General features: G+C 41.4%; 1 protein-coding gene across 1 annotated transcript in view; it reads left to right on the top strand.

The window, feature by feature from the left end:
* Window positions 1-4,315: 4,315 nt before the first annotated feature.
* Window positions 4,316-18,261, top strand: part of LOC124013812 (long-chain-fatty-acid--CoA ligase 6-like) — a 102,830-nt gene continuing 88,884 nt past the window's right edge. The window contains exon 1 of the mRNA XM_046328374.1: window positions 4,316-4,464. Coding sequence (XP_046184330.1) covers window positions 4,434-4,464 — 31 coding nt within the window. The 5' untranslated portion in view covers window positions 4,316-4,433. The remainder of the gene's footprint in view (window positions 4,465-18,261) is intronic.

Below are 18,261 nucleotides of genomic sequence, written 5' to 3'. Positions count from 1 at the left end.
AAACACACACACAGACACCTTGTCACTTCACAACTGATTGTCTCAAACACATTAAGAAGGAAATAAATTCCACAAATGAACAAGGCACACCAGTTAACAACTGAAATGCATTCCAGGTGACTACCTCATGGAGCTGGTTGAGAGAATGCCAATAGTGTGCAAAGCTGTCATAAAGGCAAAGGTTGGCTAGTTTGAAGAATCTCAAATATAAAATATATTTTGATTTGTGTAACAGTTTCTTGGTTACTACATGATTCCATATGTGTTATTTCATAGTTTTTTATGTCTTCACTACTATTCTACAAAGTAGAAAACAGTACAAATAAAGAAAAACCCTTGAATGAGAAGCTGTTCTAAAACTTTTGACTGGTAGTGTATTTTTTGAAAAATATATATATGGGGGATTGGAAATGATGCAGACAATTACATTGATAAAAGCCACGATCAATCTGCAATATTAAATGCACAAATAACTTAGCTGACTATCAAGCTTAGATTAAACAGAACACAGCTAGCTGCATTTACTATGTTTTTAAGCAGATGTTGTTCAAATGTCTTGCCTCCAAACCAGTCGGACACAACTGGTTTGTCCTGCCAAGCCAATGCCATGAAAACAAATTGGGGAAAAAATAATTTGATACATTTGACTTTAGCTGGCTAGCAAGTTCACCAATTCACAATTAAAATACTGTCTGGGTCTTTACAATTGGCACTGCTGACTTGACAATTAGCTTTTTTAGTTGTTCATCTCTAAACAGCTGATAACCAGGACGTGATCGCCTGCTAGCTAGCCATCGTGTCCAACCAGCTAACTTAGCTTGGCTAGCTGGCTGATAAATAGGAGTGAGTCAACATTTTAATTTTAAAATGTTTTAACATAATGTGGTGAATAGATAAACATAATATTTACATTTTACAAACTTCTTCCTCTGGAACATTTTCTCTTAAGCAGGGATTTCAGTTCGCCATTAATTCAGAGGTTTGGGAATTTTCACTGTGTAGCAAGGTGTTATTGGATAGCCTCCACTGCGAAGGGAAAGAAAATGTATGCTCCCATGCGTGCTTAGTTTTCCAGACCTCTCAAGTATGCTTGTAAAACTTCCAGTTAACTTTTAGTTTTTAGAAATATTTAGGGCTAACTTATTCCTTGCCACCGACTCTGAAACTAACTGCAGCTCTTCGTTGTGTTGTAGTCATTTCAGTAGCTGACATGTATAGTGTTGAGTCATCTGCATACATCGACACTCTGGCTATACTCAAAGTAGCAGAATGACTTGAGCTTCCCTCCAGGCCTGAGGGCACAAGCTCTCTATGAGGCTTAAATTGAAGATGGACAGCAATAATTATTTCACCTCATCCACACTGACTTTACGGAATTCAAAAGTACAATTGTCTTTCATAATTTGGTCCGATATACTTTGATGTGTAGTGTCAGAGTTTGTTGCTGCCATGTCATCCCTAATATTGCTTATCTTGCCAATGAAAAAATAATTAAAGTAGTTTGCAATATAAGTGGGCTTTGTGATGAATGAGCCATCTGATTCAATGAATGAAGGACACAAGTTGTTTTTTTCCCAAAAAAAGCTTTAACTATCATTATTTATATAATTTGTCTTTGTTTCATAGTGTAGTTTATTTTTTATTTAGTTTTCTCACATAATTTCTTAATTTGCAGGTTTGGAAGAAGCACAATGTTCTTTTCCATGATGATGTTACATCTTCACCCAGGTATTCTCCCAAACTGGAAGGCATTCAGCGCCAGCTCTGTCTTTGTGGGCTTTGGTGGATTCTCCAACTCTGTGGTAGATTATGTGTTAGGTTTGTGACAAACTTTAATAATAAACTACCATTAATTCCTAACTGTCCAACTTCCATGCAAATATTGGATTTATCCAATAAGCACAATACACCTTTGACCTGTGTACTGGTTGGTGTCTGCAGAATCCAAGATTCTGCATGGGGTTCGGCTCCCTGGGGGTGTTCATGGGATCTGGTTTGGGCCAAATGTTCATGCCACCCGTGACAGGAGGTGGCTCTTGGTGCCCATGGCAGAGTCTGGGCCGATGCACATCCCCATCTGGTGGTAAGTTGATGAATTGACACTCAACACAGTCCAGTTGAGGACCCTGGACCTGGTCTAACTGTACTACCTAATGTACTGTATGTTTGACTGGTTACATACAGTTTCCCAGATGGCTGCTCTCTCAGAGAAGAGAGGAGGGGGCTGAAGTCATACTGAGAGACACTGCCAGGAGTAACAGAATCACAGCACCAGAGGTAATATTCACTCCCTTAGAGCAATGGAGGTAAGTGGTTATCTTTATTGAATAGGTCTAGATAGGTCAGTAAATCTCACACACGCACTATAGCTACAAAGATTGTTTTTTTGGCAATAAACAGTCAAACACAAAACTATATAGTGACAATAACAAACACAGCAAAATTTGGGTTGGAAGGGGTAAAATCCTGAGGTAGGCAGGGAATGTACATTGCTAACTTACATTGCTAACCTACAATAGGTTGAGGATGCCCGTGAAAAGATGGACAAGAAATATAATTTCTTGGACATTCTACAGAGCTGCAATTTGGTCTCAGTCATACTTATTTGTTCTCTATTGTAGTAAGTCGTACTCTCCGTTGTATTAGTTTTATTCCTAGTTATGTTTGTGATGCGTTGTGCAGACCTCACTACCCTCTGGAGAGCCTTACGGTTGTGGGCGGAGCAGTTGCCGTACCAGGCGGTGATACAGCCCAACAGGATGCTCTCGATTGTGCATCTGTAGAAGTGTGTGAGTGCTTTTGGTGACAAGCCAAATTTCTTCAGCCTCCTGAGGTTGAAGAGGCGCTGCTGCGCCTTCTTCACAATGTTGTCTGTGTGGGTGGACCAATTCAGTTTGTCTGTGATGTGTACGCCGAGGAACTTAAAACTTACTACCCTCTCCACTACTGTTCCATTGATGTGGATAGGGGGGTGTTCCCTCTGCTGTTTCCTGAAGTCCACAATCATCTCCTTAGTTTTGTTGACGTTGAGTGTGAGGTTATTATCCTGACACCACACTCCGAGGGCCCTCACCTCCTCCCTGTAGGCCGTCTCGTCGTTGATGGTAATCATGCCTACCACTGTTGTGTCGTCCACATCTTGATGATTGAGTTGGAGGCGTGCGTGGCCACGCAGTCGTGGGTGAACAGGGAGTACAGGAGAGGGCTCAGAACGCACCCTTGTGGGGCCCCAGTGTTGAGGATCAGCGGGGTGGAGATGTTATTACCTACCCTCACCACCTGGGGGTGGCCCGTCAGGAAGTCCAGTACTCAGTTGCACAGGGCGGGGTCGAGACCCAGGGTCTCGAGCTTGATGACGAGTTTGGAGGGTACTATGGTGTTAAATGCTGAGCTGTAGTCGATGAACAGCAGTCTCACATAGGTATTCCTCTTGTCCAGATGGGTTAGGGCAGTGTGCAGTGTGGTTGAGATTGCATCGTCTGTGGACCTATTTGGGCGGTAAGCAAATTGGAGTGGGTCTAGGGTGTCAGGTAGGGTGGAGGTGATATGGTCCTTGACTAGTCTCTCAAAGCACTTCATGATGACGGAAGTGTGTGCTACGGGGCGGTAGTCGTTTAGCTCAGTTACCTTAGCTTTCTTGGGAACAGGAACAATGGTGGCCCTCTTGAAGCATGTGGGAACAGCAGACTGGGATAGGGATTGATTGAATATGTTCGTAAACACCCAGCCAGCTGGTCTGCACTGCACATGCTCTGAGGGCGCGGCTGGGGATGCCGTCTGGGCCTGCAGCCTTGCGAGGGTTAACATGTTTAAATGTTTTACTCACCTCGGCTGCAGTGAAGGAGAGTCCGCATGTTTTGGTTGCGGGCCGTGTCAGTGGCACTGTATTGTCCTCAAAGCGGGCATAAAAGTTATTTAGTCTGCCTGGGAGCAAGACATCCTGGTCAGTGACTGGGCTGGTTTTCTTTTTGTAATCCGTGATTGACTGTAGACCCTGCCACATACCTCTTGTGTCTGAGCCGTTGAATTGTGATTCTACTTTGTCTCTATACTGACGCTTAGCTTGTTTGATTGACTTGCGGAGGGAATAGCTACACTGTTTGTATTCAGTGTTTCATTTACACAGATTGAAGTGGATTTAACAAGTGACATCAATAATGGATCATAGCTTTCACCTGGATTCACCTGGTCAGTCTGTCATTAATGTTTTGTACACTCAGTGTATATTTGCAATATCATCAGTAATATAAGCTGATCAAATAACAACAATGTTTCTACTTCCTTTTTATAGATGCGCACAGCTTCCATACTAGAGCCCTCCCCCCATTTGATCACAACAAAAAGTGAAAGTAAAATTGACTGCCATTAAAACATTGTGCGAGACTGTTATCCTTGGGTCCCTCAAACTTAATTTATATATAGGATATTTTACTATGGAATATGATCGTCTCACTGCATTTTATGGTAAGTTTGTGTGATTTAAATATCAAAGGATAGGATAAGAATGATTTAGGTCTTAGTGGCTACCTTAGCAATGTTTTCATAGAAGATTAGTAGAAACATTGGTAAAAACGTGTATTTTTTGTGTTTCGGGTAAGAATATAATACTATAATACACTCAAAACTGTGTATTGATAATAAAGCAGTAATACATGTTCATGCTTTGTTATAATCTGTTAGCCATATGCTATGTGAGAAAGCAAAAGTAAGTGAAAATGGTCATCTCTCATAGGCTGCTAGGAAACTCATACCTTGACTTGCTGTAGGCTAAAACATAAGCAACATTGTTTCATTCGGACTTTATTATTGATCAATATTTAGAATGTATAGGACCCTATTTAACATGCATGCCATTTTCAAATAGAGCTCTTTTGACTGTCGCGTTTCAAGGCCTGTGTGCCATGTGTGTGTGCCATGTGTGTGTGTACTTACGTGTTGAACGTGTTGCAGATAAATGTGAATATTATTACCGAACATTTGTTTTTCTGTACTTTAAAGTCTCTTTGGTGTCAGAGTTTGTGTATTTTGAACCCTAGGCAAATTGTCACTGGTAGGGTTTAATTTTCTGCCATGATGAAATCTGTGAGGGGACTGTGGATAGGTCTCTGTCCATCCGTTTGTTCGTTATTCACATGAGATATCTAAGACAGCACTGGCCTGATTTTGACTAAACTTGGGTGAATGATACGTCTTGACATAGGCATTTACAAAATTACACTGATTGGCCCAAGGTGGGAGCTATAGTTATTAACTGAAATTTGTGAGTCACACCAGAAAGGAAGAGGCAAAACAAGAGGGATAACTGGGCCCAAAATCTGTCTTCTCCAGCAGGTGGCTTTTTTTGACATGGAGTACAGGGAGTGGGTTAGCAAAAGAGACTGTAGGGCTTGATATTCAGGGCTGCCTGCTGGCCCGGCATCATCTGCCGAGATAACCGGGCCAGTTAATCAAGCTTTCACATTTTCAAACTCCAAAACGTAATAAATAAGTAGATTTTCCCAACGTCTGACATTTCACACTTGTTATCAACCAGCATTTGGATTCCAAGCAGAGGAACAAATGTCAAAGCCTTCCCTCTGCCTAGAGTGAGCCCTGCCTCAGTAGGCTAGGTCCTGGATACTCACAGTCTCAGTGGATGTAGGAAGCCAGGGGCGTAGCCACAGGTGGGCAGCCAGGCCCACCACTCAGCAACAACAAAACATTTTTGTTTTATGTTTTTATGCCCTTTACTTGTCAGTGTTCCAAACGGGACATTATTTGTATTTTTACCTAAACATGCAAACACCATCAGATATATTTCAAAATAAATAAGATTTTGTTCTTTAACTGACTTGCCTAGTTTAATTTAAAAAAAAAAAAAATGTCACTGTGCTTCTATGGCTATATGCCACTGCCTATTTCCTTTGTTCATTTAGCAAACAAGACAGCTCATAATCCAGTGTCTTTATCATTCAACATGAACGCCTGATTCACGCAGTCTCTGAACAGGTGATGTTGAGATGTTTGCCTGTCACAGAACTCTGTGAAGCATTTATTTGGGTTGAAATGTATTTGTGCTGGTAACACTAATGAACTTATCCTCTGCAGCAGAGGTAACTCTGGGTCTTTCTTTCCTGTGGTGGTCCTCATGAGAGCCAGTTTCATCATAGCGCTTGATGGTTTTTGCAACTGCGCTTGAAGAAACTTTCAAAGTTCTTGAAATTTTCTAGATTGACTGACCTTAATGTCTTAAAGTAATGATGTATTGTCATTTCTCTTTGCTTATTTGAGCTGTTCTTGCCATAATATGGACTCGGTCTTTGTCATGTATACTCCCTCTCCGGAGCTCGAGGTCGTCAGGCTCTTCATTATTACGCACACCTGTCACCATCGTTACACGCATCAGCGCCTCATCAGACTCAATCACCTGCCTGATTACCTTCCCTATATACAGTGGGGAGAACAAGTATTTGATAACCTGCAAAATCGGCAGTGTTTCCTACTTAAAGCATGTAGAGGTCTGTATTTTTTTTAATCATAGGTACACTTCAACTGTGAGAGACGGAATCTAAAACAAAAATCCAGAAAATCACATTGTATGATTTTTAAGTAATTAATTTGCATTTTATTGCATGACATAAGTATTTTATACATCAGAAAAGCAGAACTTAATATTTGGTACAGAAACCTTTGTTTGCAATTAAAGATTATACATTTCCTGTAGTTCTTGACCAGGTTTGTACACACTGCAGCAGGGATTTTGGCCCACTCCTCCATACAGACCTTCTCCAGATCCGTCAGGTTTCGGGGCTGTCGCTGGGCAATACGGACTTTCAGCTCCCTCTAAAGATTGTCTATTGGGTTCATACATACATACATACTTGTTCTCCCCACTGTATGTCACTCCCTTTGGTTCTTTCCCTAGGCGTTATTGTTTCTGTTCCGTTGTTTCATGTCTGTACGCTACTCGTGTTTCTTGTTTTGTTCCTTGTGTTATTTATTATTAAAAGTCACTCCCTGAACTTGCTTCCCGACTCCCAGCGTACACATTAGTATTTTACCAAATAGGGCTATCTTCTTTATACCAACCCTACCTTGTCACAACACAACTGACTGGCTCAAACGCATTAAGGAAAGAAATTGCACAAATTAACTTTAAGCAAGGCACACCTGTTAATTGAAATGCATTCCAGGTGACTACCTCATGAAGCTGGTTGAGAGAATGCCAAGAGTGTGCAAACTGCCATCAAGAAAAAGGGTGGCTACTTTGAAGAATCTAAAATATATTTTGATTTGTTTAACACTTTTTCGGTTACTACATAATTCCATATATGTTATTTCATAGTCTTGATGTCTTCACTATTATTTTACAATGTTGAAAATAGTAAAAAATAATAATAAGAAGAAAAACCCTTGAATGAGTAGGTGTGTCCAAACTTTTGACTGGTACTGTACATTTTTGCTTAAATTAGCTTTAAAATGCTCAATTTTCACTCAGTCTCATGGCAAAATTTGTAGAATAGAATGAGATGAGCTATAAAACTACACATGTTCCTCTCTGCCCCATGGCAAAATGTGTAGAGTTGCAGGAAATGTGCTTTTAAATAGCTACATTTTATCTCAGCCTCATCATAAAATGTGTAGAGTACCATGAGATTAGTTATAAAACTGCACATCAGCACAGGCATTCAAAAGTCCTCCCCATTTTTTAGTCTTGAAAAATGGAATGCTTCTAACCGAGAGTCAACTTACCTTGATACTTAAAACTTAAAGCCAAACTGTCATTAACATGGTTCTTCAATAGTTATGCACATTTGGTGTAGAGCTGTTTAATTACGCAGTTATTTTTTCACACATCATCATCTGGTCCAGGAAGGTATTTTCCAAATGATAGCCAAGTGGCAAACAGCTGTTGTGATCACTAACCCAGATGACGCTGAGCCAATTGTGCGCCGCTCTATGGGACTTCCGGTCACAGCCGGGTGTGAGACAGCTTGGGATTGAACCAAGGTCTGTAGTGACACCTCAAGCACTGTGATGCAGTGCCTTAGACCGCTGTGCCACTCGGGAGGCCCAGGGTGTTGTTAGATTTAACAGAGAAAGCATCAAGGTAATGAGTTCATGTTTTCATACACCCTAAAAATGCTGGGTTGTTTGGATGACCCATTTGCTGGGTTGTAGGCATTGGGTCACTTAGTTGGGTTGTTTTCTTTAAAAAGAGCAAGGTTGGGTTGTTATTGCTGGGTTATTGAGATATGGCCAGTGGCTGGGTTCATTCTCCCACCGAATTAAGAAGATCAAAGTGATCTGGTAAACTTGTGAATTAGGATTGTTGCAGGATTGTTGAGTGGAATTTCGACAAATGGGCAAGATATTATGGCTGACCAAAAATGGTGAGTAAAAAGCTAGGTAGCTAACATTGCAAATGATCCATTCAAGTTAAATAGACTTAGCTTTTATAATTACATATTTCATTGACACTTTCGGATAATCTTAGCTATCAAGCTAGCTAGCAAACAACCACATGCATGCTAGCTCAAGCATTAGCTAGCTAGCCAGTGCCGTGTGTGATAGTAAACATTTTCGGTTTTTGTTGAATTTTGAATAGCTAACTAACTATGTCAGTGCCTGTAAAAAGCTTGTCTCCTGTAAGCCTAACGTTAACTTTACTGTGTGGTGCATTGTTTCACGTCAGTTAGTTAGCTAGCTCAAACTAGGTTCCTAATCCAGTTTGGCTAGCTAGAACAGCTAGGCCTCGTCCCTGTGTCTGAGTTAATTTAACATGGTTGTAGCTAGTTGGCAAAGCTTATAACTCATGATTGTATGGTGGTCCAGTACTGTATGTTTTATCCTAATTGTTAAGGTCAGGGTTAAGTTTAGGAGTTAGGTTAAAGGGTTAAGATCAGTGTTAGGGGAAGGGCTAGCTAAAATGCTTAAGGTTAGCTAACATGCTATGTAGCTAGCTAAAAAGTAATAAGTAGTTGAAAAGTTGCTAATTAGATTCCAACTCTCAACCTTTCGGTTTCCAGAGGTTTGCTTTATACGCCCACCCATCCAACCTACTTTAGTTTCTGTCTTAAGTAACAGTTGGCCTTATGTAACCACACCAAATGTAACAAATCATACACATTTTTGTGACCCGGATTTACATTTACTATGTTACATCTAGTCTGAGCCCAGGCTGCAACATCAGGCAGGTGTGCTATTTTAGCAATCAGCATTACCATTGCTATGATTGCAGCATTATGATTGTCTGATGCAGCATTGTTGCTACATGGATGAAGCATGGGGCAGCTCCTCTGCATTGTTTACCCCAATAGGCTAATCATTAGCTAGATCACCGACTATATGATCTTGTTGTTTGTTTAATGTCCAAAGAACAACTCACACTGGCACAAATAGAATTGTGATTTCTCCAGTGTTTATAGGCTTACAGATCTTTCTATAAATAATGGGGCCAATATATGTGACATTGGCCCCATTATTTATAGAAAGATCCACCTATACACCAACATAGGCCTAGGAGGGTCAAATATATAATACATTGTTTAAGCATGGTTCATACAGACATTGGCAAGTCAAATCCATTGACTTTTTCAAGCACTTAATTGTAATTTAAGGACCTAGATGTTATACAATTGTATAATGTATATAACTGTAAATATAGAGTCTAAAATAGAACACCCATCCCCCCAAAAAGCATGCAAAATGTATAAATGAAAAGTAGGCCATTACCATTAAGAATAAAACATTTTTAAGGCCTTGAAATTCAAATTATTGTTACATTCTAAAATATGTGAGAATAATGTGGACATTGAATGCATGCGTGGCAATTTTTTGGTTGTCTATCTGGCCAATTTAGGCAAACGTAATACATCCATGAATAGCGGTAGTATTCATCTGACCATCACTGTTTTTATAATGAGAAAGTGGCCAAAAACAAGGTTCCTTTTTTAATGGACGGATTTGTATGGAAAGTCAAGTTGAAGCCGACAATGCATGTTGTTATCTCCAATAACCGCACGTGGTTTTACCGCAAATCAACAACCTTGATTTGAAGCGGCGGGAAACAAACAAAAGTGGCCACAACTCTCACAAAAACGGATCTAAAATGAAATTACGGATAATTAGAAGGGAGCAGGAGAACTTATAAATTAGCTACAATAATTACTTTTCAAGTACCAAATTGAGTCCCAAATGTAGGCCTATTCCAGTAGCTGAATTTCTGAGCGAGGTGGAAATTCAAGTAGACCACTTAATTTTTATTTGACTATCATTTAACTAGGCAAGTCAATTAAGAACACATTCTTATTTACAATGATGGCCTACCAAAAGGCAAAAAGCCTCCTGCGGGAAAGGGGCTTGGATTAAAAATAAAATATTGGACAAAACACAAATCACGTTATTTTGACCTAGCACTGTTGGGTTATGCGAATGACCGCGCACGCACACACACACACACACACACAATGGCCTTTCCTATTGCTCAGAACATGCTATACTCCTATACAGTATATTGTTGTGTGCAGGTATTTAAACTGCATGGAGTCCAGCCACTTTGTGCATGGTTTAAAGCAGGGGTGAGAAGAGTACTGAAATTGCCTGCTCAAGTAGCAGTACTGTTACTTCAATGATATTTTTGTTTTATAGTGGTTTAGATGGTACATTGATTCTCTACACTAGACTTGCTTGTTTTGTCAAAAAATGAAATTAGGTGAACTATTATAATTTTAGCAACCAGGAAATGGTGTAGCGATTTCTGCATAGTGCATCTTTAAATGGGGAGTCAAAATGGATAGCCTAAACTTCGATGAACAATTGAGAAAATAATTTATTTGATTATGTTAAAATAACTGTCTGCATTCAGACTGAGACTAGCTAGCTAGCTAACTCAAACCCCTAGCCTAGCTAACAGGTACTTTCCTATACTTCAAATGAAAGATGAAATTACCCACTATTGAAATTCTGCGTGCATAACTGCTATCATGTGATCTTGGCCCGGGACCAGTGCTTAATTTGTAAATCGGGAGGTGCAGGAACAAAACGTGAGAGGGAGAATGGGGTGACCTGGTGAGTTAGGAGGTACCTGAATACATAAGAAAATTACCACCTTTATAATAATGCATTGCATGCATATCATCGCATTTGCGTAGTGGCATAGGGCGGTAAAGTAGAGGCACTTACAGAAGTTGCACACCTGGGGAACATTTTAGTAGCCTAGGGCCCAGGAAAAATGTGGCCTTTTAAAAACGCATGTCATGCAATTCTAACATTTTACATGACTGGAGACTTTGGTAGAATATGTTTTAATACCGCACAAATTATCGAAATGACAGGCTACGTTGACATTGATAAACTGAGAATCTGAGATACGGAAATCAATTGTGAAGAGCAACACTGGATAGATGAGAGTTGCATGCGTATTTCGTTACAATGTTGCGCAAAACATAAACCCGCCCGGCCCAACCCGAATCAATTACAATATTAGGCTCGGGCTGCAAATCTACCTTTTCACATAGTTTTTTGTGGTGGCAGGATAATTGAGGATACTTAAACTTAGAGTCAACTCGCATGAACTTTTATCGCTTTTGTTCAAAATTTTACATTGCACGAGAGGTACCGGGTCCATCCAAATAAGTTTCAGAAAAAAACTGTCCAAAACAGAGAGGTGGGGATCCGGCTCAAATTACGCACTACCGGGCCGTGACAGTAATGTTCACTTCTTAATAGCCAGGTGTGGCACTGGCAAATGTACCTGAATGTCAAGTCTGCCTTCCATTTTTGAATACATGAATGTACATTTTTAGATTGGCAATTTGAGTATCTGGTGCATCATCCGTGGGGGACGACATGTTTACGGTTGCCCTAAATGTGTAGGGTGGTGTTTTTTTAAATTCCCAAATATTCTGTGTAGGCTGGCCCATTGTAGAATGTATTAAATCAATGCATCATATTACATCTTTCCTTGTGGCAAGAAATGCACCACTTCACAGGCAAAATAACTATTTAATAAAAGACCACAAGATGTCGCCAATAGTATACTCTAAATATATTGCTTGCCCTTCAACCTGCTCTTGCGAGGACGCCGGTTACTCGACTAATTCAGTTTATAACAATGAAAACACAGATAAACTCATCTTGACCATGTGTCATATGATATGGTTATTACCATGACAGTATTGCTCTTGTTAAACAATTTGTGTGTGGTACTTGCATTACTGTAAAGAGAGACATGGTGTTTGGAGGGCTAGTTGTAATCACTACGCCTAAAGTTAGTTAGAAATGGCATGCTTGTCTACAATGCACTGGGAGCCCTTTATGTATTCATTGAATTATAAATAAATACCTATTACAGGCATCAAAGTCAAGATGATGATCTCTCACTCTATTTGCATTATGGAGCCAGAACACTGAGATGCTTTTTATAGCGTTTTGCATGTGTGGATCGATGCCAAGCAGGATGTTTGTCTTAATTGTAAGACAGTGATAGTGATCAAAGTAATTGTGACCAACTCGGTCAGAAAATGCAGTACACCCAGACTTGTGAGCCAAAATGCCAATGTGAGGTCGAGTACTGGTGTAATCCTGATGTGTAACAGTCTACAGGTATTTACCTCAAACAATTAGCCCACAGAAAAACTATATCCTGCTTAAATCCCCATTCAGATTCACATCAAGGATCAATCAAGTCTTTCATAACAAAATTGTTTTTATGCAGCTGATGCATTGATAGTGGCCTAAATAGCACATCTTTGGTATGTGTGTCAAGTCAGCCACTGATATATAGTCTAGTTGTTTTTTAAGGGCCAGTATAATTGACTGGTGTTTGTCAGTGTTGTGTATTGTGTGGAAAGTATCAGGGCTGAGCCATTGTAGTAATTATCATAATTATAGTTTTATTGTCATCATACCTATTGAAAACAACTGTCCATGACATGGTTAGCCTATTGTGAGGTCTTTGTTACTAGAATGTCACTATGATGCTCTGTTTGGCATTATTGTCTGAGAGGGCTACACGTTACACGAGCATTCCGTTTTCTATAAATGGGTTGCTTGTTTAGCAAAAGAACTGACGCGTGCACAACTATGGGGCAAAACAGACCCGGTTGGCTTAGATTGTTGACAACATGTAAACTATATTTCGTCTCCAATGTTTATTTTAAACATAAATAATTGTCACAGAGCACAAAACAAGTGTTGTCTCAAATACATCGTTACAGTTATTGGTTATCTAGCTAAATTTAGTTGTTGTTGCCATATTAGCATGACATGAAATCAGTCCAAACAAGTCATGGTAACAAGATGAAACAAGCTGAAATGAGACCTTTATGATTGCCAGCATGGCCGTTTCTTGTCATTGTTGTTAGCTATCTGGCAATCCAGAATCTCAACAACACACGGACATCTGCCTCATTCAAGTGTGCACATCATTTTCGTGATGTTCTCTGCTAACACATCTATAGAATAAAACATAAAAAACCTTACCAAACAAAGCATCATGATACTTGTAAATGAATGGAAGCCTCCCCATGTGAACAATTGACGGTGGATTCCAAATGGAGGGTTTCCTGTAAATGCCTGTCTTCTTCTCAGTGGCAACACTCCCTGGCAACAGGCCCACATTGCAGCCCAAGTAAAAGTCACGTGATTTTCAATAAATTGGAACTGTAATTTTAAGCAGAAGTCACAGCCTGCTACAGACATAAAACGTGCTGCAATTTGAGCGTTTCCACTGAGATTGTTTAGAGCAGCATACTACTTACTGTATGTTAGTTGTATTTCTGTTATTATTTTCAAAACAGCAATGAATGGAAGCCACCCCATGTGAACAGTCAGGTCAGAGGGAGGATGAAGCAATGTTCAAGGTTCTAAATGTGGATACCTTGTATAATATTTTACTTATCCCAAAATAGTTTGGTTTTGTTTTTCACTTTTGCTACTATATTTCTTTATTCTGATTTCTGCACGTTATTCTGACATTTCAACACTTGAGTGGTTATCAATGATACTTGTTAGAATTAATTTAGCCTTAAGATGATTTTGGGAAACCGGGCCCAGGTCTTTGTAGGAATATTGGGTTGAAATAAATACTTATTTCTGTTGTTTAGCTAGGTTTATATGCATAGAGTATTATTTCCTTGACACTGACTTTTCACATTTCTCACATGCTGAGAAGAAGCACTTCAACGAGACTGGAAAGCAGTTTTTGCAACATGACCTTTATACGTAGAGAGGATGATTTATATACACATGACTGTGGTGGGAGGCCTTTGTTCAGTGTCACAATGCTTCTTTCCCCCCCTTATTTTGTGTCCAACCACTCTCTTAGTTAACATAATGAGGCCTAGGGGGCTATTACACATTATATTTGCACTTCTTGTGCAGTCCATGATATACTACTGTACCATTTATGAAGACTGTTCTTTTTACGTCTGCAAGGAACACTGTTGCATTTTACAAGTATTTATTTAAAAAAAATACTTTTTACACTGAGGTTACACTCAGAGTATGAACATCTGCATTAACAGATCAATAGCTATACTCTTGATAGAAAATCAAGCTACAGTGGCATCATCCATGATATATTCTATATTGGCAATTTGGTCACACAGCCTACCAACTGCACCAATGTGTTGTGTTAATGCATTAGTCTTTGTATTCTGCACCTTTTCCATTTACCATAACAGCCCTGCTTTAAATTCCAACAGATGCAATGTACCTTGATTGACAGTTTAAAAAAAAAAATGAATCAACTTAATCACCCCACGCCCTTCCACGAAGTTATAGACGTCACACTGGCAATGCCAGACATTCCTGGTCTCTGTGTGTTTCAGAAAAATAGTCACTGGTCTATCCAGTAAATCAGGAGACAGATGCAGAGGTTGCATCCCAAATGGCCAGAGGCAGGGAGACTTAGAGCCTGAATCACCAAGGGATCTCTTTCTCCTTTTCAACCTGCTCTCAGCTCTTTGGCTGTGACCCAAATGGCACTCTATTCCATATTTAGTGCACTGCTTTTGACCAGGGTCATTAGGTCTCTGGTCAAAAGTGCACTGTATGGCATTATTAGTATCTGAATGCACTGCAGTTGCCACTGCCAAAACAGTACATACCTGACCCCTCTTTCTAGCACTGGAACCCTAATGGGTGCTTATGAAGAGGAGATGCATTACTCACCGTAAATGTGCATCAGTTCCCTGAGTTATTATTGTGAGGAGTAGCTGTGATTGAATGAGTTGCACTGTCATCAAATAACTTGCCATGGAAAAGGTTATCTAGCTGTGCCCTAATTCCAAGTATACACACCATTCCTACTACCCTCTTTCCGGGTGTGATTGCATGCGTGGTTGCATGCCATTGTGTAGGTGTGCCTGCAGAAGGGTTCTTTGAAAAGCTGAACAAAGGGATCGAAGTCAAGTCTGAAGATACAGTAAACAGTTACCGGATAGTTCAGATTTTTCCATCTGTTGATGCTTTACAGATGGTCGTAATATCAACAATATATCTGTTGATTAGCAACTGCTTGCTAAGATTAGGGTTAAGGTTAGGGCTATGATAAGGGTTATATCTAGGGTAAGGGTTAGTAGATAGTCTGTAGAACATCTACAGATGGACTATACAACTAAAGTATTACCCAGTTAGCATAAATAGCCTTACTTGCCCAGGCATGGCAATCTAGCTTTACCTCCTGCACACTACCAACACCAGTCCTTTAATCTGTATGCCATGCTCTTTCCCGGTGGTTGTGTGGGTGGTTGCGTGCCAGTGTGTAGGTGAACCTGCAGAAGAGTTTCTGAAAAAGCCAAACAAAGGCATCAAAAACCTGACAATCAAGTTGGTCTGTTGTTGTTTTGTTTTGGCCTTTGTTATGATTCTCAACATTCATTTATATAACTTTGCTGTGATGTGTCAAATGTGTCTGCTGCTTATTAGTTTGAGGTTGTGAGTTTGATGAATGGTTTAGTGGTGAAGGACGTTCTTGAACATAGGGGTTTAAAGTGGAGGTGATGGCATTGTGTTTCAACGAGATGCAACATGATCTCATCAATGGAGGTCTTGAGCTTTATGTTACGTTTCTAACATAACAGTATTATCAGCACCATATCACAGTGGTTATTGATCTCCCATTAATGCATGTCCATCCAATGTGATTATACGCCTTATTGCAATAACTCATCTGTAATAGTGGACTTTGCATACACCAAACTGAGTTTAATATCAGCAAATGTACATATGTTCAAAATGTGTGCATATCAGCTGTGTCTAGACAATGACTCCTATATGCATTCCATTGTTGAGCATTGGTATTCAGAATCACTGTACTAAATCCGACTGTAGTGGCTTCTACTTTCTCTGCCTATTGGCATCCCGTCATTAAATAGGTCTGTGATCATAATCAATCCTATTGGCTTTTTCACACATTCTGGTGCAAAGACATGTGGGCAGGTGTAATAAGGCAGGTGATAAAGCCAAGGTGTATCTGTCGCATCTGGCTTCCTTAGTTAACCAACGGAGGACAATGAGCTCTGATTATCATCAAAGAGCGGAGTGATTGGTTCCTTGGTGTTACGGTTTTCTTCCATCTCCTCCTCTGAAGAGGAGGTGTAGCAAGGATCGGACCAAAATGCAGTTTAATAAAACGAATAAACACGAACAATTCAAAACAACAAACGTAATGTGAAAACCTAAACGGCCTATCTGGTGCAAACTAACACAGAGACAGGAACAATCACCCACGAAACACTCAAAGAATATGGCTGCCTAAATATGGTTCCCAATCAGAGACTACGATAAACACCTGCCTCTGATTGAGAACCACTTCAGGCAACCATAGACTTTTCTAGATAACCCTACTAATTCACAATCCCAATACCTACAAAAAACCCAAGACAATACACACCACATAATAAACCCATGTCACACCCTGGCCTGACCAAAATAATAAAGAAAACACAAAATACTATGACCAGGGCGTGACAGAACCCCCCCCCCCCCCAAGGTGCGGACTCCCGGCCGCACACCAAAACCCATAGGGGAGGGTCCGGGTGGGCGTCTGTCCACGGTGGCGGCGAGGGACGTGGACCCCACTCCAACAAAGTCTTAGTCCCCTTGTATCGCGTCATTTGATTGGCGACCCTCGCCGCCGACCTTGGCCTAGTAACCCTCACCAAGGACCCCACTGGACTGATAGGCAGCTCGGGACTGAGGGGCAGCTCGGGACTGAAGGGCAGCTCGGGACTGAGGGATAGCTCGGGACTGAGGGGTAGCTCAGTACTGAGAGGAAGCTCAGTACTGAGAGTAAGCTCAGTACTGAGAGGAAGCTGGTGCGTGAGGCTGCTCCATGCTGCTCCATGCAGACTGGCGGCTCTGGCTGCTCCATGCAGACTGGCGGCTCTGGCTGCTCCATGCAGACTGGCGGCTCTGGCTGCTCCATGCAGACTGGCGGCTCTGGCTGCTCCATGCAGACTGGTGGCTCCATGCAGACTGGCGGCTCTGGCTGCACCATGCAGACTGGAGGCTTTGGCTGCTCCATGCAGACTGGCAGCTCTGGCTGCTCCATGCAGACTGGCAGCTCTGGCTGCTCCATGCAGACTGGCAGCTCTGGCTGCTCCATGCAGACTGGCAGCTCTGGCAGCGCTGAACAGGCAGGAGACTCCAGCAGCGCTGTAGAGGAGGAAGGCTCTGGCAGCGCTGGACAAGCGAAGCGCACTGAAGGCCTGGTGCATGGTGCTAGCACTGGTGGTACTGGGCCGAGAACACGCACAGGAAGCCTGGTGTGGGGAGCTGCCACCGGAGGGCTGGTGTGTGGAAGTGGCACAGGATGGACTGGACCGTGAAGGCGTACTGGAGATCTTGAGAGCAGGGCTGGCACAGGACTTGCAAGGCTAGGGAGGCCTGGTGTGTGAGGCTGGCACAATCTTCACCAGCTGACTAACACACACCTCAGGACGAGTATGGAGCGCTGACCCAGGTGCCATCAAATCCCTGACGCTCCATCGGGCGAATTCCGTGCCTAAAGCACCAATACAGCAACTCCCTCATAACTCTCTCCTCCAATTTCCCCATTAACTCCTTCAGTCTCTGCTTCGCTCATCTCCAACACCAGCTCTGGTTCCGGTCTCCTCCTTGGCTCCTCACGATAAACAGGGGGAGTTGGCTCAGGTCTGACTCCTGACTCTGCCACACTCTCCCTGTGCCTCCCCCCAATACATTTTTGGGGCTGACTCTCGAGCTTCCTTCCACGCCGCCGTGTTCGTTTCTCCAACTCCATTCTCCTATAAC

This window comes from Oncorhynchus gorbuscha, linkage group LG02, assembly GCF_021184085.1.
Source record: "Oncorhynchus gorbuscha isolate QuinsamMale2020 ecotype Even-year linkage group LG02, OgorEven_v1.0, whole genome shotgun sequence".
NCBI classification, from domain to species: Eukaryota; Metazoa; Chordata; class Actinopteri; order Salmoniformes; family Salmonidae; genus Oncorhynchus; species Oncorhynchus gorbuscha.
This window is presented reverse-complemented; position numbering and strand designations above follow the sequence as displayed.